General features: G+C 42.8%; 1 protein-coding gene across 6 annotated transcripts in view; it reads right to left on the bottom strand.

The window, feature by feature from the left end:
* The window catches only part of DYNC1I1 (dynein cytoplasmic 1 intermediate chain 1), a 297,632-nt gene extending 275,590 nt beyond the window's left edge, over nucleotides 1-22,042 (bottom strand). Inside the window, exon 1 of one of the 6 annotated variants that reach the window (XM_081146692.1) lies at nucleotides 21,854-22,042. Coding sequence is in view for 1 of the 6 variants with exons in the window: in XM_081146690.1 (XP_081002816.1) it covers nucleotides 21,001-21,048 (48 nt within the window). In the remaining 5 variants the exon portion in view is untranslated. Of the gene's footprint in view, nucleotides 1-21,000; nucleotides 21,535-21,621 lie in introns of those variants that run through there. The other 5 variants (XM_081146694.1, XM_081146691.1, XM_081146693.1 and 2 more) reach the window with 5 other exon arrangements.
* Between the last annotated feature and the right edge of the window lie 2,538 nt (nucleotides 22,043-24,580).

The following is a 24,580-nucleotide window of genomic DNA, read 5'->3' as shown; positions in this document are numbered from 1 at the left end:
AATAGCTTCTTGAGGTAATTGTGGATATTTTTTGATATTATCCCAAAAGTCCACAAAAAGCAGTTTCTTAAAGTTCAGTTGCAATGTGAACATGAAACCGTACCAATCAATGAACTTTTTGTACACTGTTACATTAAAATCCATTGTTTTGTCTTAAACACTGAATGAATCTTTTATCCATGTATGATTTTAAATCATCATGCATTAATTATTTAGAAAATTATGCAGACTTCTTAAATGCTGATACATTTCCTTGTACGATATCCAAAAATCAAACTTGGTGATATCACTACCAAACTCTTCAGGAAAATCCATAGGAATGGTAAAGCCATCAAGCTCATGGTGGCAGATAAAAGTTTCCCAAAATTCTAAATTTTACTTGAACACTTAAATTTTTTCATTAGCAATAAGTATTGTTAATTGTGTTCCTGAAGGGAAAAGCTCATGCCATTGGCCTTTGAGATAATTTCTGCCAAATGCCCAAGCCTGAATAACCATCGTTTGTCTGTGAATTGTTTTTTTAAGTAAAAAATAGTGTCTTGTGAAAAAAAAAGGCAGCTAATTCAACTTGCATCTCAAACTAATGCACAAATGCTTCCTCAAGACAACCACAGAACAGGGAGGCAGCAGAAGTACCTTATGTCTTCCTATTTGTCATAGTCAAGATACATGTTCAAGGGTAGAGATTTAATAACTAATTTTTTTCTTGCTTCATGAAGGACATTCTTAATTTTTTAAACTATAAGTGTGTGGCAGTGAAGCTGATGCCACTACTAGTACAGTTTGATGCCACTGTCTCAATTCATGCTAAGGTACCAGCAGTTTTACCCACCATTGCTTTCACACCATCATTGCAAATCTCAAAACAGAGAAAAAGACAAAGAGCATTTTACATTATTATGAAAATAGTTTTGCCTTTACATATCCCCGAACACATCTTGGGATCCCCAGGGATCCTCAAAACAAGCTTTGCCTTAACCCACTTTTGATAAGATGCAGTGGACTCTAAAGCCTATAGAGACATTATTAACAAAATTGTGCTAAGTGTTATATGAATAACCTAAAGAGAGGTGGTTAGAGCTCTTTCTTTTGAAGAAAAGAGAAAAACACAGTAGCAGTATCACGAGCATAGAAAATACAGGTTAGTGTCGGGTAATTTTAATGATTTAGAAATACCAGTTAGATCTAGGTCTTCTGGATGTAGCATAAGGAAAACTGAAGGGAAGAGTGAAGCCTTGAAAAAAAGGTTCCATAAAACTGTGAAAGATTTCTCATTTCTCACTTGCCTAAGCCAGGTAGTAGGTAAGGAAGACAAACCAAGAGCCTTCTCCTCTCTCCGCACCCCTCCTCTCTCCCTACCCCACACACAAAAATTAACAGGCCTTAGCCTCACCAAGTGAACTAAGACGGTTCTTAATAAAAAGTCAACTTCTCTGTTGTGCGAAAAGTTTTTATTCTTTTGTTTTTTAATTTTTCTGTTTTAAAATTACTATTATACATGTTTGTTTCAGTACAAGAACTTCAAAAATGATGTGATCCAATACCAGTATTTTCCCCTTAAATAGGGAAACGTGAGACGCAGTTATCTAAGTTCACAACTATTAAGTGGGTGAGTCAGAACTGGAAACACCAGATCTCCTTCTTCCTGAATAAATAATGCTTCATGTTCAGTATTTACTTGTTCAAGATTTTATTTATTTTAGTCAAAAGAAAGCTCTTCTTAAAAGGCTTTTATGGTAGATCCCATCAACAGTCTACTTCCTGTCCAGTCTTGTGATCACTATCACCACCTGGTGGCAGCAATCATAAATTGCATGAGAGAGCTGACACCAGGAGCAGAACTTTGCCTCTGAAATTCCCAGCCCCACCACCAAAGCCAATACTACTGCGTAGTCCCACTGTAAGAGCTTCATCCACATATGAAGGATCTATTTCTATCAATTATTATTTTGGAGGGGAGAAAATCTCAGTGCATACATGCAGTTAAACTTTCTCGGCTCCTTTCAATGTTATTCATAGTGAGTTAGTTCCTGACTAGGAAATCAGGCAATATTTTTAAATTAAGCCTTTAGTGTCTCTCTTGTTGGGTGTTGAGCTATATTTAAGATTGCTGTGTCTGCATATTGTCTCTAGTCCTACTTTCACTACTTCACAATTCTGAGCTACCCAAATTAGACCGCATAAGCTGTAACTTGAGCACCGGCAATTGTGGCACATTAAACGGGAGAGACTCTCAAGCACTCAGCACAGAGGCCCATTATGCTAGAGAGAAAAATCAATCCATAGGGCATCAGCCCTCTCATCTAGTTAACAGAGTAGAGATGAGAGCTCTCCAAACTTCAAGGGCTCAAAAGTCATTGTCATCTTTGCCAAAAGTTCTGAAAATTTTTCAGTTATTACTGACCCCTACTGTGCATTCAACCATTTTATTAGAGACTCAACATAGTTCTCTTTGGCAAAGGAATTGTTTCTCAATTAAGAGAATCAGTCATTCATCTCTTAGAATATCTTCCTTCAGGAAACACTCAGATGATATAAAAAATCCTTAGGAAATGAGCATATAAAGTAGCATCCTTGAAAGAATATGAAACTAAAGATGGAACTGTTTGGACAACTAGAGGGCAGTATTTTGGCACCAGGCTCCTAAGAACTAGGGCAGGGAAGGAACTGGAAAATAGAGTGAAGAAAGAAGTGACGCTTTGCACAAAGGATCCTGTACAAACACCTAACCTTGGGTCAAAATAGATGGAATTATGTGTCACCTGCCTCAGGCAGGTATCAGGTAAAGAAGCCAAATGAAGAAGGCTTCCACCACTACACTTTGTATAATATGAGACTATGTACCTGTGCTCCTGGAGGTCTGAAAGCACTTCAGAGCAAAGAGAAAGGTGCTTCTCTATCTAAATGGGCACTCAAGGAGCACGTCACAGACCACAGTGTGAGCTGCCTTTGGAATGTGCATAGTGGTGCCTCGTATTGAACACACAGTGGGCACTCAATGAATACTTGCTCTTATAAAAATTGGACAACGAACTCTGTGCATTCGTCCCTATGTTGTTTACTTCTTCACAGTTGGCTAGGGTCATTTATTAGCTTTGAGTGCCCACCAGCACTAAACACAAATTTTTACATATCCAAAAGCTCAAATAAGCACATTTTTAGCCATTTACAGCTCACTTGCTTTGCATACCCTGCAAAATTGTACCCAATATCTGCTAAACATAGATAGGACAATCCCTGTGGCTGTAAGAGACCTTTAACTGCTGCTGCCCTCAGAGCTCTCTGACCCTGAGACTCCTCACCTTGCTGCTGAGTGGCATCCCCTGGACACATGGCCTCCCTCTCTGATCCCCTCTTCCCTTTGTGAGTGGTGGCCCCATGCTGCTATCTCTGGAAGGTCTCCTGCTCTGCGTTACATTACCTCTCATCCAATCCTATCCAAGTACCATCCAATTAAGTGTGTTGCAGAATGCTGCCACATTGAGGTCCTATCCTTTCCTTGATCAGCCCTGAAATCCTCGAACTCACCACACCCTCACAGTCAATTTTCACCAGTGCCCCCAATTTTACCACCTAATATTCCAACTTGCCCTCACCTATCCATGTCTATTCGCAATGCCCAATGCCCGTCTTCACATTGCTCATCTGACAACTGCAATGCTCGTCTTTTTCTGTATGTTATGAATAAACTTGTTTTTATTTTTTATTTAAACTTATTGGTGTAACATTAGTCAATAGCATTAAATAAGTTTCAGGTGTACAACTTTATAATACAACAGCTGTATACTCTATCATGTACCATATGACCCAGCAATCCCTCCTCTGGGTATCTGCCCCCAAAATTTGAAAACATGTATTTGTAAAGATATATGCACCCCTCTGTTCACTGTATCATTATTCACAATAGCCAAGGTCTGGAAACAATATAAGACTCCTTTGACCGATTGCTGGATAAAGAAGATGGGGTACATATGAAATACTGCCATTTGCGACAACATGGGTGGATCTTGAGAGTGTTATGCTAAGCAAGACAGGTCGGATGGAAAAGTACAAACAACTACATGAGATTTCACTCACGTGGGATATAAAAGTAAAAGCAACAAATGAAGAAACAAAACAAACAAACTCAGGCACAGACAACAGGAGGCTGGTTACCAGACGGGAGGGGAGGTAGGGGGGAAAACACAGTGCAATGCTCTTCTAACTGATCTTCCTGTCCGCATGCTAACCTTGCTCCCTGGTGACCCTCCACGTCCTCCATACCATGTCAGGGTGATCCTTCTGTCACTCAAATCTGATGAGTCGTTGCCCTGCCTAAAACACATCAGCGACTCCCTCTGAGTTATAAAATGGGTCCCATCATGGCGCACAGATGCTCTCATTGTCCATCTCTCTATCCACATATCACTCCTCTCCCTATTTCACATTTTACTGGCATGTACCAAGCTACTCCTTCCTTTGTACTTTTGCAAAACCCAGAAATGCTCTTCTCACCGTTCATTCCCTGATGACTCCCATTCATGTTTCTGTCTCAGCTCAATCACTTTCCCTCCAGAAAGGTCTCCTAAGGCATCAGGCTAGGGCAAGTACCCCTCCACATTGGCCCTGGAGCACCCTGTCCATGGTACCACATGTTCCACATATGCATGTCTATGTTCCTTTTGTGTGATTCTCTCCTTCTCTTACCCTGAAAGCTTCTCTAAGAGAAGGGTTTCATCTAATTCATCTCTATATTGCCAGTGCCTAGAAATGAAGGCTCAATAAATGTCTCTTGAACTGCTAAATAACTATAAGATAGAAACATGAAATCTTCCACAATTTTACTATCAGAATTTTTCTAGTTTCATTACACTGGATCCATGCACTAAGCTTTTACATGACCATACTCAGAAAAGCTCCACCTTACTATACAAGAAATCTTTATTCCAAAGGGGAGGTGTTGAATTTCTTCACCCATTAGTACAAATTTGCAACAAACACAAAATTCTAGCATTGCCTCATCCATTGAGCTATCGTTTCCTAAATCACTACCATTATGTACCCACTGAAATAATGCTTTCCTGCCTGCTTTACATTTTTAATATGTTTTCCCACTCTAAAAGGATTATTTAGCAAAATCTATTCTATTTATAAATGACAGCCTCTATTGTTTATCTCAACCAACAAATCCAGCAATCGAGAATCTATCACCCAAGATGCCTTGAGGCTAAATCATCATGCTGCTGGTTGGATTTTCTCTTTTAAGTGATGTAAAAACATCAGTGCTTCAGAACAGAGCCATCTATTGCACTTAAAGCTGTTTCCTCCGAGTTGCTAAGATGATAAAATGAAAGCATCTAAAAATAAATGACTCTGGGGTAACCTGTGGGACTGATCTTTAAAATAACTGTTAACAAGCAAGTCTTCAGACATGACCAACTTTAGCTCTGACTCAGAATTCTTGGCCTACTGTCCCGATAAAGGGGCTGGGTTTTCTGTGCAGCCAGTTAAATCAAGATAGTCCTAGCCAGTGGGCCTGCCTGAGTGGGCATTCTATCCTGATAGCGAATGCAAAGTAAAGCTGCTCAGATGGTCTTGTGACTCACATGTAAAAACAAATTTAACTATCATACTAAAAGAAATAAAATCAAGACACAACAAAAATAAGGGGAGGGGAAATGTTAATGCTTAAATAATAAAGTAAAAATAGATTTTTTCTCAGTATAAATAAGCGATATAAATGTTCAAGGTCAATTTGTTTTAATCTTCTAAAAGTATGGTATGAGAGTTTCACAGCATAAACCACTTAATTCAATACCCTCCAAAATTAACTACAAAATACTTATGACTTTGTAATTAAGCCTACCTAACTTTTAAGGACCATTGGTCCCCCATTAAAGTCATGATGAGTGGAGAAACACATGTAGAGAAGGGCCTTGCTAAGGTAAAACTCTATCCTCACACCCAAAGCAAACAACTTTGACATGTGAAAAGCCAAGATTCAAACCGAAGGCTCCGGAGAGCGTGCTCTTAAACTGCTGCGTTTGCCCGCTGTCTTATGTTTCTAGTCTTCCCTTGTCCCACTCTCCTGGCCTTAGCATCTATACTGGGTTATTTCATCTCCTTTGTCTTCTTGCTTTGCTGTAGCCGCCCACGGTACACCAGCAGTTTTCCCTCTCATGTATATTCTATGTGTGATAAAGAATTAAGACAGCTGAGAAAAACACAGAGCTACTCAAGATCCCATAAATCAGCATAGCCCGTGCTCACAAGAAGGCTCGTCGAGTGGGTGACTTAACAAACCGTCACAGAGCAAGACCAGACATGCGGGAATCAGAAGGTGGGGGCACTTTGCAGGCCGATGGAAGCATGGACAGAAGGGCAGGGAGGTAGGAAAGAACACGGCCAGTCTATGCGACGAGAAATTTAACGTGGATGGGATGCTGAGTACGAGGGGAGATGGAAGGTGAGGGTGAAAACGCAGCCGAGACCGTATGGCAAAGGGGGAGAGACTCACCACCCCGGTTTGCATGGAAGTGAGGGCTGCCCTGAGTACAGGCCTGTCAGTGCCAACAGCAGGAAAGCCTCAGGCGAGCCTGGGCGAGCTGGTCACCCTACAGCCAAGGGTCTGCTACATGGGGCTTTAAAGGGGCCTGAACTGCTCTGTAGGCACCAGGGACACACAGAAAGATCTGAGCATGTGTAAAACCAGATTATTTATTCCTAGTTTGTAATACACACCACACCAGCCTTTTACGAAATGGACTGCAACCCACTGGTGAGTTACTAAATCAAGTTAGTAGTCATAGGCACCAATTTTTGTGATCAACAGATTAGAATTATTAGAATGCACTGCACTTGGTAAGGGCAACTAACTGTTTCATAGAACTTGTTTAGGACACATACACATTCATTGTTGTGTATAAAAATGACTTGTTAATTGCAGTTTAAAGAGTTTGAAATATGTTGGGCTACATCAATTCTAAAATTGGTAAATTTTAAATTATAAATTTATCTCTGCTTCTGTCCTTTCCCAGCCAACATTCTGCATATCATGACACCCACTGATCATGATGACATTTGCACAGGAGTCTGACCTGGGCTGTAACAACCCCGAGGGCCAAGGGATTAATATCCAGGGACACATGGAATCTGTAATCCATTTGCAGAGCACTGTTGGGGAAGCTCTACCATAGGATGACCAAAGCAAGCTCAGGTCTATTTGTTTAAATCTACCAGAGAAAGTGAAAATAAAATAAATCCCAAGATACTTCAAGGCACAAACACACTAAGGTTACAAAGATTAACCTGCTTTTTCAGCTACCCAGTATGTCCATAAAAGTGCAGAAAATCAATACTACCAGGAATGCAGGACCACGGCATATTTCCTGTAGACCATGTCAGCACAAGTGCTAAATGACCCCAGGATTTGGGTATTTGCTATTTGTTCCATCAGCACAACCTTTATATTCCTTTTAGAAAGCAAATACCCATCTGAAAAGCTTGGCAGCAAAGTCCCTCGCCTGGCCCGGCACACTGCATTCTGTACATGAATGGGTAACTTGGCGGAATGAGGCAGTACTCGGAACAGATTCTCAACAATCCTAAAAGGCTTAAACCCTTCTGATACTCCTGTGTGTATTTTAATTCAAGACTTAAAAAAAATTTTTTTAGTTGGAGTCAGTTTCAGCCATCTGTCTCTTTTGAGTGAAAATAGGGTGTAGGCTTATATATATTAGCTTTTGAAGAAAACCAATTTTGGCAGAAAGAATTAAAGTGAAAGAAGAATTGTATCTCAATTTTTAAGACCATGCTAAAGAGAAATAAAATATCCAAAGTCAGTAGTAACTTACATAAACACATGTACCCCGGTTAGCCTGCCCCCATTCCTGACCATTCCTTGATTGAACATCACTGCAATTAGACCTTTGTCACCCAATCATAGCTCTGGGAAGGGGCAGAGTGGAGACACAAAAGCCATTTCTCTGGTTTCAATGGCAATATCAGTGGCGGTGGGAGAGGATGGTTGTAGGTACTCTACAAGAATTTTGAATTAATGCAAATATAGCCTGATCAATTTCTAAGAGTTAAAACAGAATTTATCTTAAAACAGAGGACATCTCCCAAGTCAAAACTATCAAGACAGTACTAAAACATCACGTCTAGGGTTGACCAAATATAACAGAAAACCACACTACAATCTGTAGTGAACAGCCTTAAAAACAATTACAACTATCAGAGAACGGAGTCTGAGATGCCAGGAAAGGAAGTGTGCACTTTTCAGATTTCCTAGTGTGTCCAAGGAAAGGGACACCCTGACCACTTGACATCATCTTTCTTGTGCATCTGCTAGCAGTCACCACAAGGGCGCTGGGCTATCATCAAAACGCCAGCTGTGACAACTGCTCCCCACGCCCTGGCTCCATGCAGATCCAACCTTCAGTCTTCCACACTTCAGTTAAAGGCATTCTCCAGCCTTCCAATTAACTCAGGCAGAAAGTCCTGGAGTCTTCTCTGATTTCTCTTTCTACCAAATCTCACATACAATCCATTAGCAAATTATTCAGGCTCTCCTTTCCAAACATACTCAAAAATCTGTCTCCTTTTCACCACCTCCCTGCCATCACCCTGTCCCAGGCACCATCGTCTCTCATCCATATTACTACGAAAGCCTCCTAAACAGTCTCATTTCTTCCTTGGCCTCCCTTGTAGTCTCTTCTCAGTTACAATAGTAATTCTTTAAAAACACAAGTCTAATCACGTCACTTGTCTGCATAAAGCTCTCCAAGGGCACCCACCTCAGAGTAATAGCCAAAGCCCTACAATGGTCTCCATGGCTCTACACAATCCAGCCCCATGACTTCTCTGATCTCTGATCTCCAGACCCATTTCCTTGCTGTTCCTCACACACATCGAGGACACTCCCACCTCAGGGACTTTGCATCTGCTATTCCCTCTGCCTGACAGACATTTGGCCCTAAATATCTGAAAGCCTTGCTTCTTCAAAGCTTAGTTCAAAATTCATCTCACTGAGGCCTCACCTGACCGCCCCATTTAAAAGAGCAACTGGCCCTCACTTGCACCTGCACTCTCAAGCCTTTCCTGCCGCCTTGTTTTTCTTCGATACGTGTATCACCACCTAACACATTCTATAACATACTTAAGCATTTTTCATTGTTTGTCTCTCCTCCAATGGAGGCAGAGGTTTTGTCCATGTTGTTCCCTGATATATTGCGACTATTTAGAAGACTGGCACAGAGTAGACACTCAATAAACATTTGCTGGATAAACAAATTTGGTTTCAAAAATGTGCCTGTGAGAGCTCCTTCCTCTCCTACCAGCCCTGTTCTCCATAAAAAGGGTCAAAGCTCTATTGGCTTTGACCTTTTCCCGGGTTTGCTCCCCCACCTTCCTCCTCACCCTCTGGGCGAGATCTGGTGTCTTCAGTTGCCACATTATTGCCATGCCTAGATTCTGCCTCCTGGCCTGGCCCTTTTGAATGCTTTATACAATTGGACCATCTGCATGATTTTTCAGTGCCCACGTGATCTCTACACTGAGCCTTCAGGATTACCCTTAATGCCCTCAGGGTAGAACTGTCCCAACCAAGCCCAGCTCAGACCTCTGAGACCAAGGGCCTAAGAACCTGACTTCTCAGCAGAGCTCAGGACACTGACCGATAAGCAAGGGCACGTGATCCCATAGAAGTTAGGTTTCTCCTGGCAGGTCAGTAAGCTGGCATTTTATGTTTGTAGCCTAATATAGAACATATATTTGCACTTGTTTATGTGAATTCATCACTAAGTTGCTAAAGAATTTTGGCTACATAAGAACAGCCTAATATCTAGACCTGCAAAACTAAGGTTCAGACCGTAATCCTGTCCATCTGAATAGCTGACAGCTGGCTGTCCCTGATCACATCTCTGTCTCCACAGCTGCAATACGGCACCTGACTACAGGTAGGAATGTTGATGCCCAAAGGGTCACCTGTCCGTGTTCTCAGCACGTGAGCATGCACCCACACACATATGCACAATCACCTAACTTGAAATTGCTTTGATGGATCAGAGCATGCTTCCCCCATCGCACCAGTCCCCACTGCGCAGTGACCCTTTACAGGAAGGGAGCAGGGGACAGCGGGGACGGAGAGTGGGACCATATACCTGATAGAAGGAGATGTGAAAATACCTTGGGCATCTGAGCAAGGTTCCCCATACATTTGTAAAGGAGAGAAAAGCACCCTAATCAACCAACTTTTCTAATTTGTTAAGAGCCAGAAAACCCAAGCAGTTGGCACCACGACGCTAAATGTCTAATTAACGCAATTTAATGAGTACTTACTGAGTCCCTAAAAGTACAAAGAGCTGTTCTGGGTGCTGTGGGACTTACACAGATGATCAAGATATCGTCTGTCTAAAAAAGCTTGTAATATGGTGGGGTCTGGAAACACCAGTCCATTGCAAGAGAGAATGGGATGAGTGCATGATAGAGCTTGAAGAGCATCTAAAGCATGAAGGACAGTGTGTAGGGACTAGAACATGCAATGGGCTTCGTGAAGGAGGGGCCACGGGAACCAGACACCGAATTATATGTAAAATGTGAACTGGGGAAGCATTTCCTACAGGAGGAGAGTGAGTGTGAGTGAAATGACAGAGGCAGGAGGTGGCCTGCGTTTGAGAAATGGCAAACAGCTCAACTGGACTGTAGCATATGGTCCAATGGGCTCGAGGTGGTGCCCCTGGAAAGGTGTGTGTTTGCTGCTCTGCTCCTGTCACAACTGACCCAGGTCAATTGCTTCTGCCCTTTGGTCCTGCTTCATTTCAGAAGGAAGTTATTTATTTCTAACACATGTAAGAGTCTGGAAGAAAATCAAGCATTACTCATGTTAAACCAATCCAATGTATTCAAATGTGTTAAGCAATGCAAACAACTGGTTTTAACACTTCCCTTACATATCACACCTTTGCTGTGTATAGAGAAAAAGTGAGAAATTAAATGCTCAAAATAGAATTCTCAGAGTCTGTAATACATTCTTTGCATAAAACAAGCACTCAGGGTGGGAACTCTGTCTCCCAAGTCACCTGGTAGTTTTCTGTTCTTCGCTCTGTAAAAAGAGTTTGCAAGTTGAGGGTTTCTGGAATATGCCTCTGCTGTTGGCAGGAAGGATCAGACTTTGATCCTCAGGGCACATTAAGAGATTACCGAATGAACAATAAATGAATAAAATAAAAAAAGAGTGCTCAACTGCGTGATGATGGGGCCAGTTCGGACTGAAGTTAGATGCAAGTATTTTTTGTTGGTTTTTAATGATTGTCACAAGCTGTTAAGTTTCCTGCGACCTGGCCTGATGCTCTGACAGCAGCAGTCCCAGTATCGGGCAGCAGCTCAGGGGATGTTTATGAATGAAAGAGTGAATGAATGAATGCTACAACATGAATAGTTAGATGGGAAAGAATAGACACCAGTTGTCACATTTATTAGTCCAGTTTGGCACCTGTCCTCTTACCTATGCTGGCCCGAGGGAATGGCAGAACCTGGCCAGAGGTGAGAGTGATGCAAGACTCCCTCTAGTACACAAAAATCACAGATTCTTGACTTTGGAGAAAAAAATAATATAGAGATTACCAAATACTGGTCTGACCTCTCATTGATGCAATAATCCTTTCACCATCAATTCACACTTGGTGGCATCTTGAACTCTCCTGGGCACTGGGAACTCACTACTTTAAAGGCAGCCCAGTTCGTATTTTGAATAGCTTAAAACAATCGAAGGTTCTCCATTATATTGATATGAACTCTTTCTCCTAAAGTTTGGGCTGCAATAGATAAGTGTCCTCATACCTATCTGCCAAAGACAGAAAGTCCTCATGCCCACCCTTTCACTTGCTGACAAGCCCACAAGCTCTCTGCAGCATCAAAGACAAAGCTCATTCATTTTGTATTTGAGGAGTGGTGGGTGATGGGGAGAGATAAAGAAGAGAGGGAGAAAGGAGAGGGTGTGCATCTGCCAAGACGAGCCACGCAGCCTCCCTTCCATCACACCCAGACTCTAGCTCATCAAACCTTTACCAAGCACATGGACCTTCTCACTTTCTAGACTCAAGCAGAATTCCTCCATGATTACACCACAGTAGATTTGCAAACATATTAGACTTCAACTTAACATGACTTTGGCAAGCTGGGTTTAGGTCCAGGTGGGCTAGGAAATATGTCCTCAGCAGACCTGAATTCCAAGATCAGAACAGAGGCCAATTTAATACTCTAGAGGTCTCTAGACTAAGGTTGCCTCACAAGCCAGGGAAAATGCTGACTGACCCTTTGACCCTTACAATGCACTTACCTGAGCTCTGTAGTACTTTATGGATTCTGATTCAGGAAGGTACGGCTTCTAGAATCCCAGGAATTACCAAGCCCACATTCATTTTTGGCCCAGATACCCAAAAGGTGATGCATTTCAGGAAGTCAATGTTTGTACTAAATGCACCAAAATGATCCAAGGGGGAAAAAAATTTAAATCCTTTAAGAAATGGAAAATTAAGTGGGATTTATTCTTTCAAATCTCACCACAACATTAGGAAATGGTACCACTGATAGCATTCTTGTTTTACCGATAAAGAAAATGAGGTATAGGGAAGCAAAGTAGCTTGCCAAGGTCACATAGCTAGTAAGTGATGACACTGGGATTTGAACCCTGGCTCAAGAGGTCATGCTCTCATATTACCTCTCCCCCCCCATTATTTTATTTATTTATTTATTTATTTAATTTATTTTATCACTGTTATGATTTGTTCTGGATCAAATCAGGCCCAAGAACTAAAGAAGAACATGAAAATAAAACATTAATAGAAATGGTTTTGCCTGGTTAACACTGATGTCTGGTCAGCCTGCAAATTCAAAGAAATGACTATTCACTTAATTATTACTCACTTGTCTCGTTTGAGCTCCCACTGTTTTTTGTTATATGTACCTCTATTAAGAATTTATCAACCATGTGATATATGTATAACATATAACCATGAAGCATTCGATCTTGCTCATGGTTGGCACTCCATAAGGACTAAATCAATGCTCTTGACTAGGATCAGAAAACTACTTAAAGGAGATAACTTCTACACCTCCATACAGGGGTGGGCAAAACTAGGTTTAAGTACCCATTTACCCACTTTCGATTGTTAAATTACCAGCCATCATTACCTAAAAGATAAATCACAAGTAAGGACATAAAATAACAATAATAATAGTAAGACAAATAATATAATTAATACAATAATTAATAAATAAATCATGCAAGAATAAACTTTTGTGTTTCATGTACTCACAACCATAAACCTACTTTTGTCCACCCCTGTATGTTTCTTTTATTCACTGTCAGTAAAGTCTAGATCCGTAGGCTCCCTAATTCCAAGACCCTGTTGTTACTCATGATGTTAACGTTATTCAAATGCATTTTATATTCTAAATGGGTATTCTTTCAGGTGCTACTGAAACCATTACACGTGTGGTTGTATCTCAGAGATCTTCCTAGGGATGCCTTTTAGAAACTGTGGTTAGCAGCAGGAATGGGCAGAAATCAGATAAGCCCCTCCCTTCCAGTCTTTTGGGTTCATCACAAATTCCTATTCTCCTCTATGACTATACTTAACAACTCCTTTGTAGTCAGGCAGGGCCATGTGATTTGCTTTGCCCAATGAATTGTGAAGGGTTGAGGCAATATATATCAAAATGAAACCTCTCAGCATGGGTCTCTCACTGAATGTGATGAACAGAGCCCCTTATTGAGCCACACTGGATATGTAACACAAGTGAGAAAAATCCTTTCTTATGTTACTCTACTGAGGTTTGGGAGTTGTTTGTTATTGCATCATGACGAGCCTAACCTGATCAATACACTCCAATGGCCCGAGCCCACTCCAATGATCCAGCATTCTGGTTATTTTTCACCTTCCTTGACTTATTGCTGGAAACTGCAAGTACCTTTCCTTCACCAACCCTGTCTAAGCTTCGCTGTGCAATGCTCTCTGAGAAGGGGTTGACAAAGATTCTCTCCTTGACCAAACTAGTCAAGGTGCACAAAGCTCTTTTTCAACTGGGTCCTGTCCGTCCGTGGGCATGTTCTCAAGAGCCCACTTTTAGCAAGAGTCCTGCTACGTCAGTTTAGCCAGAATCCCCCACCCACAATATCTGATCACTAATATCAAATCGATATCTGATTGGTTCCTCATCCCCCAAGTGATATGATATCTGATCACCCTGGCTTGCCTTTAGCAAGAATACTGTTAGGTCCGTTTAGCCTGAATCCCCCCCAACCATCCCTAATGTTTCCTCTTAGTAATCTTTCATCCACCAACCACCACCTTGCTCCTTGGTTATAAAATTCCCACTACTCCTTGTTGTATTCGGAGTTGAGCCCAATCTCTGTCTCCTACTGGAAAACCCTATTGGAGTGGCCCAACATCTATCCTCACAGTCCCCGAATAGAGCCTGCTTTACCATTTCCTTAACAAGCATCATGAATAACTTTTTCTTTAACAGGTATAAAGACTAACGAAGTACTAAGTGTCATTGTGAACAAAACAGTCACCAGAACATATGTTCTGGTTAAAGCAACTGTCATTCTGATTTCTTCCTCAAGGAGCTTAGAGACTCTTTCAATGTGTTGCCCATATCTACCTTCCCCATGGTTTGGAAGGCAGTGGGGATGCTGACAGTGTTAAAGGTGACATTTCCAATACCTTGGCTCATCCCCAAAAGCAAAGATCTGCCCAACTGATTGAGGGAAATGGTTCTGTCTGGGTGGAATATACTAGAAAAAGGGAACATTTGAAGAGTCTCGTCTCTCCTCCCCTGCAAATGTTTTGTAGCTGGGCTTTTCTATTTGCTTCAAAATCTACAACGTGCGGGCCTTTGACTATTAGGAATTCATATTTCTTTATTTGAAAAAACAAGGGGCTCCCAAGGCAAATGAGTACAGTTCCTCCCATCCGTAAACTCCATGGCAAAAGATATGGGATTTCACTTTTGCTGTTATGCCAATTACTTTTCAGCCGCGTCTGAAAATATTAAAAAGCTTAAAAGAGGAAGCAAGAAAATCTGTATTCAAAACCCCAAACCTGCCCTTTACAGTGTCCCTGGGTGGTCCGTATTTGCACTAGAAGATTTAGTTTGGCATTTTAACTTATGTAAATAGATTCTCACTTTCCTCTGTGCCTGAAAGCCATTCAAAGGGCGAAGATCCTCTTTCCAAGTCAGCGGTAACCTACACCTTCCGAAACCCAACCAAGTCACGCTTTTCCAGGAAGCGGGCACTGGCGCTTTTGTTCTTTCTTCCACAAAATATACACCAATCCCCACAACCCCTTGCTGTTTTGATCCTAATGGGGCAGATGGTGAAACGGGAGACTAGCCATCATTTTAAAAGGGGACACTGTCAAAACACACAGTCCCCACAGGGCCTGCTTACCTTTTCGACCACTCTAACCCACCGACTACTGAAACTCCACGAGCTGCTTCTGGGACAGAATCCACGCCATCCCTGTACACAGGCTCACTGCAACACCCAAAGACTTGATAAACGTTTAAAGGCTTCCAGTATAGAGGATCTGACTACTTTCAAAAGGAGAGGACTTTGTTTCATTTCAATTACTAAAATCTTTGGCTTGTCAAACAAAGAAATGGGTGCTATTTCAGGTTAGAGTAGAAAATCTGCATTCTAAAAGGGAAACTGGCTGTAGGTAAAGAATTTAAAATACTGTCATTATTTGACCATTAGCTCTACTTAAAATATACGCACTGCTCTTGGCTTCACTCTATACATTAGTATAAAATAGAAACCTGACAAGTGAATGAAAATTTCCCCTATTCCCACCAGAAAGGAACCAAAATGTGTTGTACTGCTCAGAGGAGAGGGTCAGGTCAAAGCCAGATCAAGAGAATTCGCCTCTGGGGTTCACAGAGGGAAAAATAAGACTCAAACTATCCTGCCTGTCACTTCTAGAATGAAAGGTTGTCCTCCTCAAGACTCCCCACCCCCAGCACAATGTGATGCTGACTCAGGAAGGCAAAGCTTCCAGAACTCTAGGCATTAGCAAGCCCACATTCAGACTGGGCCCAGAGGTGCAATGGGGGCTACATTTCAGGAAGTGAAAGATTTTACTAAACACGTTAAAATGATCCAAGGGGAAAGAATTAAATCTTATAATAAAAGAAAAATTAAGTGGAATCTATTCTGGCTAATATTTTAAGTCAACAAAAGTTACTGAGCATCTGCCTCTGCTGGAAAATGCAAGGATATCTCAGGGAGCCTAGAGTATAGAAGGGAGGGAGGTATGGACACAAGTATAATTCAAAACAAAAAATTTTTAAAAATCATTCCTTCAGCTCAAAAGCGAACAAGATCATACATCCCTGAGACGAAAAGCCTAGAGAGCGATACAATTGCTGTTGGATAATACAGCATCTTCCACGCATTGAGCATGTATCATGCACTGGACTCTGTATTCTCATTATCTGCAACCCTTACTTACCATAACTTGCATTATCTCCATTCTACATATGAAGAAACTGAGGCTCACACAGGCTATAAATGGCATATCTGGCTTCTTCTTTCTATTACCTTATGTTACCTCTTAGGTGCTGTGCTCTTATGTTGTAGAACACCAAACAAATGGACTTACATTACAGCAGGGAAGATTTCAATGAGAAAACCAAATGTGTAAAACACGGTTTCTTAACCTTGGCATTACTGGCATTCTGGGTGGGATAAAAAAAAATATATATATATATGAATATTACTCAGCAATAACCTAGAGGGTATTATGTTAAGTGAAATAAGTCAGAGAAAGACAAATAGCATATGATTTCCCTTATATGTGGGATCTGAAAAAAAACACACAAAAACAAATGAACAAACAAAACATAACAGAAACAAACCCATAGAAATAGAAAACAACTTGACAGCTGCCAAAAGGAGGGGGGTAGGGGGATATGAATAAATAAATAAACAAGTAAATAAATACAACTCTTTAGAATTCATAGTTGAAGCACAATGAAGCACACTGGTATCTCTTTCCAGGCAGATCTGCTAGTTAAGTACAATCCTCCTTTACAGTGCCTGAGACTCACTTTTATTATAAAGAAGGCCCTTGACTCTAACATCAATTTCTGCTCTGTTTGCCACACAGATGGCATTAGCTGGTTTGTACCCCCAAATGAAACAGTGGGCCACTCTATAAGATTATAGCAAGCATATGGGTGAGGCATAAACATGTTAGGGATTAAGTAATATTTCGGAAGCAAGCGCGGCCGTTTCTGAGGCACTCGATATTGATACTAGCTGAAAATGAAAAGGCATGTAAGTCATCTGTTAAGCAGAGGTCCTCCCAGGATTCACTACCAAGTGAGTGTTTCCCATCACAAGGCAGCCACTACACAGGTAAGCTCAGAAGACTGAGCAGCTTCGAGTGTAGCTCTGAAGTGAATTTATCTTTGCAATGAATCAAGTCTTGACTTGTAGCCACCCTTTCAAAATCGACTTTCTGGGCTGTCTTAGCTGTGGACTGCTATGTATTTAGTGCTCAGCAAAACACCTGATGACACTTGGGAATCAAACATGTGGGGCCTCAGCACACCTCGAGGGCAGTAGGGCTTGCTGATCCTCTGCCTCCCTGAGAGATGTCTGATTTTCTTGTTCCCCTTTGATGACACATTTAGACTCTTCCTATCAGCATGTGAGCATGTTCTTAAGGGACTCTCTGTCCTGCCACAATAAAAAGTTACACTAAATCGTACTTTCTGGCATCCCACATCGAGAAACAATGAGATATGATGGGAAGAAAATAAACAGACTTTGAATTTGAAATCCAGCTCTTCCACTAACTGGCTTCACATGGCCTTGACCAAGTGGCTTAATGTTTCTGAGCATCAGATCCATTGTTTATCAAATGAAGGTAAAATGTCAGCCTTACAAGGGTGTTGGGATGATTTGATGAAGCATGCATATGAACAGGGTAAGTGCCCAGTGAAAGGCAAGCAGTGCTAGGGCTGCCTGCCACTCCTGGGGACCTCACTTGGTTGCAGTGCGCACTAGTGTGTTATACCTACACCTGGGCGCCTCTAGCAAGCCTTGGCAGTGAAATGTCAAACAGTTCTTGAGAGCCAAGAACATTTTTTCTTGGTTGGTTCTGACTGACCAGATTTGCCTTGTTTTCAACACATTTCAGCAGAGTGGTCTCTGTTCCTCCCCCTTTTCCTAAACAATGCACTTAAACCGGTAGCTCTTAATCTCTTTTTAGTCACAAATGCCTTAGTTTTTCCCAGAAAACTTCATTTATGCACAAATGCGGAACATTTTGCATCAGTTTCTTGGGGTTCAATAACCACCTGAAAACTAGCATGGGCCTGCCCTTCACGGCGCCTAAGACGCCCGTTTAAGAAGCCTCCTCTGAACAAAGACCCCCGAGATGCTTTATGAAGATGTGGGCTCCTTGGGGCTGGCATCTGGGCAGCCACGGCTATTACAGTGCAAGCTTCAGTGTGACATTCTGGTGCCAGGCTTTCTATAGGGAAGACACAAAGGAAGCAAGCACAGGATATCGATGAAAAGTTCCCTGTTGAGAAGAGTAATTTCTAAGTGGACCTGGAGAAAGTATTTTTACACATTTCAAGGAAATAAAATGAGAGTCAAATTAACTTTAGTTAATTCTCAAAATAAGTCTACCCTAGAAGTTCACTGTCTCAGTACAGTTCCCAAAAGAACGCATTTTCTCACATATTCTAGCGGATGAAGAAGCCACCATGGTTTCAGTAAAAGGGATCCAGTGACAACTATTTACATGGCATTTGAGATCCACAAAGTAGTACTGGGAGTTAGCTAGTTTTAATAGGAGACAAAACCAAGGCAATATTTGATTTCAAAAGAATTATGGTCCTACTGTAGGTCTGCCATATCACCCACAACTACCAATCAGCTGGCAAAAAAAAAAAAAAGTATAGCTGTGCTTGAGGCCTAAAGGAAATTATAATGGCTCACAGGGAAATTTAGGAGCAAACCTGAAAGAAACAGACACGCTTGGCATTATTTTTTCTCACAGAGAACACTAGCTAAAATGGATGTGTTCTGTTTTAGAGTTAGATCTGATTTGAATCCTACATCTGCTGCTTGTTAACTATAACCTTGAGTATATCATTTAATTCAGTTTTATCATCTGTAAAATCTGGATAATCATGTCTACTTCATAGGATTAGTATAAGGAATAAAGTGAGATAACACAAGAAAAGAGCCTGGAATTCAATATATGAAAATGAACCAATATAATTTTTCTATAATATGAAAGAGTAGAGTCAGACTGCCTGGGTTCAAATGCTAGCTCTAGAACTTATTAGCTGAACATTTTTCAGAAAGTCGCTTGGCATCTCTGTGCCTTAGTTTCCTCATCTGTCAAACAGGATTACAAATAATATAATACCTAATATTTTGGTGAGCATTAAATAAGTTAACACGTGGAAAAGTAGTTTAAGATGTAATGCCTGGTCAAGCGCTCAATACATTTCAGTAAACATACTAGTAATGCAATACATTTAGTAAATGTGGTATAATACAATTACTCAATGTACTGAGTAAAGTGCTCAATATATTATCAACCTTTGTTTTATTTAGTGGAGCAAAATGTTGGGAGGAAAAAGCGGTGAGGCAATATACTGTGACCTTTTCAATTGATGTAGATTAAATGACAGAATGAAACAGGGTGACAAGGGAGAATGAATAGCCCCTTTAGGTAACTAACTGTGGATGAAGCCTGTGCACAGAGCCTGTGCTAAGCGACACCGGCTGGGTTTCAAGACTTGGCATGTATTTCACAAGACTGGTTTACAGGGCTGTTCTGAGTATGGACACAGCAGCACCCCGGACTGGTCCATAAGAGTTACCTGACTTAGCAATGGAGTCAACAGAAAAGCTTATTTATTAAATGTAGACCCAGGAAAGTGTTTGGGGAAGTAGAAAGGGTGGGAAGAAAGTGAACAGAGTCCCCTCTTAGACATAAAGCACACTGATGGAAATGCAAGTGACTTCCTCCTACCATCTCAGAAATCAGAAACTAGTGACCAGGAACGACTGCTGTAAGATCTCTGCCCCATTGTCCTGAGTTCAGTTTCTTTTCTCTGCCCACACCTTTAATGGTGGTTATAGCTAATGATGTAGACCTTTAACACCAAAGGAGCTTCAGATCAAGTTTTCAATAGGAGAGGAGGACAGGCTGGGTGTGGGGATGGGCTGAGCCATCCCTCTCCTCCAGGGAACCGTGCCCCAGAGGCTGCACCATGAGGTCCACGGGGAGAGGAAGCAGGTGAATCCATGCCTGGGGCCAGAGACAATGAAGAAAAAGAGATGTTCTGGCCCCAAAACTGGGCCAAGAGCTGGACAGTCTAGGAAAAGCCTACAATGGGCCCCCAAACATATTGCACAAACATCCCAACGACGATGCTGCGAGATTTTTAAGTGAAATGGCTCTTGGAGCACTGGATCCTCAGACCTTTAGAAATACTGGAGAGTTGGTTCCCATGAAGAGAACATTTGATAACTTAGTGGAAGGAGTGTCTGATTTTATTTTATTGAGAAATACGGTCAGAAGAGCAGAGTTTGGGCTCTCTTTTGCCACACCAAAACTTTCAGAGAAAATTTGGCATTTTTAAGTAATCAGAGAAAGTATTAATCACATTCCCACTAATACCCTCAGGATGCAACTTGCACTGAAGGCTCCATTTCAAATTAACTAACACTGACCAACATCTTTCTCTATAATTTCCACACTCAAACTATGTATATAAACAACCACCCATGTCTATGCTAACAGCAGCCCTGTGATGTCCCCGGCAGTTACCATGTTTTACTGTTAGCTGCACTTTCTGCTCATCTGGAATATTTGGAAACAATTTTTCACAACCTTGAACTACAGTAAGTCTAGAATGCCCACTTTAAGGCATTCCAGGCAAGAAAATGGCTGGCTACTTTCTCCTGCCCCTTACCTGGATGTAGCAGAGGCCAGGATAAGCACTGTATTGCATCTTCTGCATTTTTGTTGTTTCTCTGATTTCCTAAGTAATTTCCTGTCTCGCTCCTGGGTTCCTGCCTAACCTGATTAGCCGAGGTACCAGTCATGAGACTCGGTTCCCATCAGGGCTGCCAGAAGCGCTGCCCTTAGGATGACGACGCAGGGATCCATAAGGCCAAGGCGATGCGGGGGCGGGAGTGGGGGAGGAGAGCCACCGGGGGCACGCTGCTCATGACAACACCCCCGCCCCAGCCACACTTTTTTGCGGCAGCGAAAGAAACTGGTCTTCTTGCGTAAGTGTTCATTAATACCCTGCTGGAAGCGCATCCGCTCTCTCCGACTTGGGGGAGCAACAGCACCTAGGAGCTGGGCACACAGCTGAAAATGTTCCCCAACAGCACCCTTCCCGCTCCCCCCGCGGCTCCCGCTTCCCCGGGAGCCGTCAGCCGGCGGCTCGGAGGGGTGCGGGTCTCACGGCCGCCGGCCTTCCGCTCCCCGCGAGCGGACCGAGGCGGGGCGCGCGGACGCCCCTCCCAGCCGCAAGGTGGGGACAAGGTGAAGACACCATGACCGCTCCCTCCCGTTCCGCACTCACCTCTCGGCTGTGCCGGGGGACCTGCCGGGGGGCTGCCGCTGGCGGGCTCTGGCCGCCTTAGGGCGCCGCGGAACGCGCAGGAGCCGGGGCCGGGGGCGGAGGCGAGAGTCCGGCTGCGCCGCGGGGGCCGCTCTGCCGCCCGGCTCCCCGCCCAGACGGCGCCCGGGGCGCACAGGCTGAGGAGGGGCGCCCAGGCGGCGGCTGCGGAGCGCGCCCCCCGCCCCCTGTTTACCTGGACGCGCTCCGCGCCCGCACTGGGCTCCCCGGGCGCGGCGGCGGCTCCCGGGCGGCGGCGGGCGCGGCGCGCGCAGGATGTGCTGTCTCACGCTGCGCCCCGCTCGGCTCGCGCTCCTCTGGGAGCCAGCACATCCTCCCGCCCCGAGCCCGACGCTGACAGCTCCCGCAGCACCCAGCCTGCGGGGCTCGCCCCGCCCCTGGCCCACGCCCTCCACGCCCCGCGCCCCTCCCCGGGGCGCCCTCTTTTCCCCGCTTCCCCACCCTTGCTCTCCAGGACGGGGGGGGCGCCCGCCTGGAGGCCGGTGGCAGGGCACCCGAGGAGGTCGATGCCTCTGTTCCTGTGCAATGGGCAGGACTCGGCTAAGTTGCTGCAAACAGAAGAGCTTCAGGGTTTGGGGAGCTCCTGCTGAAATGCCAACGTAGAACAACTTTCACTCCCAGGCAACTACTTTAAGGTCATTTAAATAGCTCAGATCCATTTGCTGCCTACAGAGAATGAGAGGTCTGATTTATTCCTATTTTTTTTCCCAGAAGAAAAATATACAGCTCACCTCCACAGCTTTGTCTCTTGGAGTACTAGCTTTTAAAAACCTGGGTAACCGTTCTTGGAGTTCCCCAAAGCTTGCTCTGGGTGAAAAGGGGCCACGTGCTAACCTGACTAGCTAAGGGAAGGCCTGTGTGGCAGCCTTGCAAACTCTGAGACCTGAAATAGCCACAAAGGATGGTATGAACTTAAAACTTTTAAAATTAAAAAGCAGTTTATGGGGGGTAGTCATGTCCTAGGCCCGTATCTTCCCTGACAAAGGTCAATCTTTACCTTAACTGAGCCCGTCTATTGTCTTTTTGCAGCTAGATAACATGTCATTGGAATGTCAAAGTAATTTTCCTTTTTCTGGACCCCTCAAAGCACAAGCAGGGCTCTGTGGAGACCGCAAACACCCTCGTTGTTAATTGTTGGCTCTTAGCTATCCTGCACCCACCTAAGTAAAAGAAGTATGTGTCCATCATTTTACTTTGTAGCCAATCCCAGAGGTTTTCCTGCTTTGCTTTCTCCCACCTCCCTAATCTATCACTGATGGATTTCATGTAACCCACTTAATTAAGTCTCCCCTTTGATTGTAATGCATAAAACAAGGTGCAAAACTGCCGTTTTCTGGAGCATTATCTCAATCCTTTGAGATTCTGCTTCCTGGCACGTGTCGACGGTTTGGCTCAAATAAACTCACAAAAATTCTTCACAGCTTTGAATCTTTCTTACGTTAACATTGCCGTAACAGCTAGGTTTTAAGGCCCAGAAATGGAGTTTGGGATTCTAATCAGTGCAGGTTTGGCACCATTTCATAGGTAAGCTTTTCATCGTGTTTCTTGAATGTCTGTGATAAAAACTAACTGGAACGTTAAGGGAACATAATCGGTCTGGAGGGTGTTAGGGACAAGCTAGGGCTTATGGAAGTTCTCTGACTCTATGTAATGGAGAGAACCCTACAGGAAGAGCTCTACGTTTATAGCAAAGCTCTATGGGTTTAACTCCCCCTTCCCTTAACTTCTATTTTCCCTTGTATAAATACCCCTCCATCTCGGCACTTAGGCCTGAGTGTGCACATGTCTTGCCATGCCTGTATGCACTGGGTTGCAATCCTTTCTTTTTCCCAAATAAATCCTTTCTGGTGACAAAACACCTAGTCAGTATTATTTTTCAGTCGACATGTGGGGTCATTGCTCACATTGGAATGAAAGTTAGTAGAGGCAGGGACTGTATTTTATTATTGCTGTATCCCTAATACTTACAATGGTGTTTGATGCATAGTGGTGCTCAATAATATGTATGAATTTATTTAATTGGCAAATACTACAGTAATTTCAAAATAAATACAGATCTGGTTGTAAATACAATATCATACCTACCTATAAAATGGCCATCCTTGTTCCAAGTTTGCCTACCTGGCAAATTATTGTGACCATAAGTATGGCTAAAAAAGAGACAGGTGAAATATTTTTAAATAGAATGAACTCAAGATATTCAAGAAGAAAAATTCTATGAAAGAAATACTTGCCTCTACCTTGTATTGGATACTTAATACAGCTGTGCGCTGTTTAACAATGCGGATACATTCTCTCTCTCTTTTTTCCTTTTTTTAATATGTCTTTATTGATTTTAGAGAGAAGAAGGGAGAGGGAGAGAGAGAGAGAAACATCAATGATGAGGCAGAGTCATTGATTAGCTGCCTCATGCAGGCCCCCCACTGGGGATCGAGCCCCCAACCCAGGCTTGTGACCTGACCCAGAATCGAACAGAGATCTCCTCTATCATAAGTCGATGCTCAACCACTGGGCCACACTGGTCGGGCCAGGGATACCTTCTGAGCAATTTGTCATTAGGCAATTTCCTGGTTGTGCAAACATATAGTGTACTGTTTAAAAAACAAAAGTTATCAGAGTAAATTTAAAGATCTAATTGGGTTTATTAAATGATTCATGAATCCAGCAGCATCCCATTTAGCAAACAGAAGGATACTCGAGGAGGGGTTGTATAAAATAGAAGGGTGGGGCAAGGGAGCTATTAACAAAAACAAAAAAGATTCATTTTAGACCAGTACAAGTTGGGGGTGTGGGGGGGATAAGAATGGAAAAGGTTTTTTATCATGCAAATTGCTACTTCTTACTGTTGACAGGAGGTGAGGGATAGAGAGGGCCATGTGACGGATCATCTCATTGGTGTTGA

The sequence above is a fragment of the Miniopterus schreibersii genome (assembly GCF_964146895.1).
Source record: "Miniopterus schreibersii genome assembly, chromosome: 9".
Lineage (NCBI taxonomy): Eukaryota > Metazoa > Chordata > Mammalia > Chiroptera > Miniopteridae > Miniopterus > Miniopterus schreibersii.
Note: the sequence above shows the minus strand (reverse complement) of the source record. Positions and strands in the feature narration are given on the sequence as shown.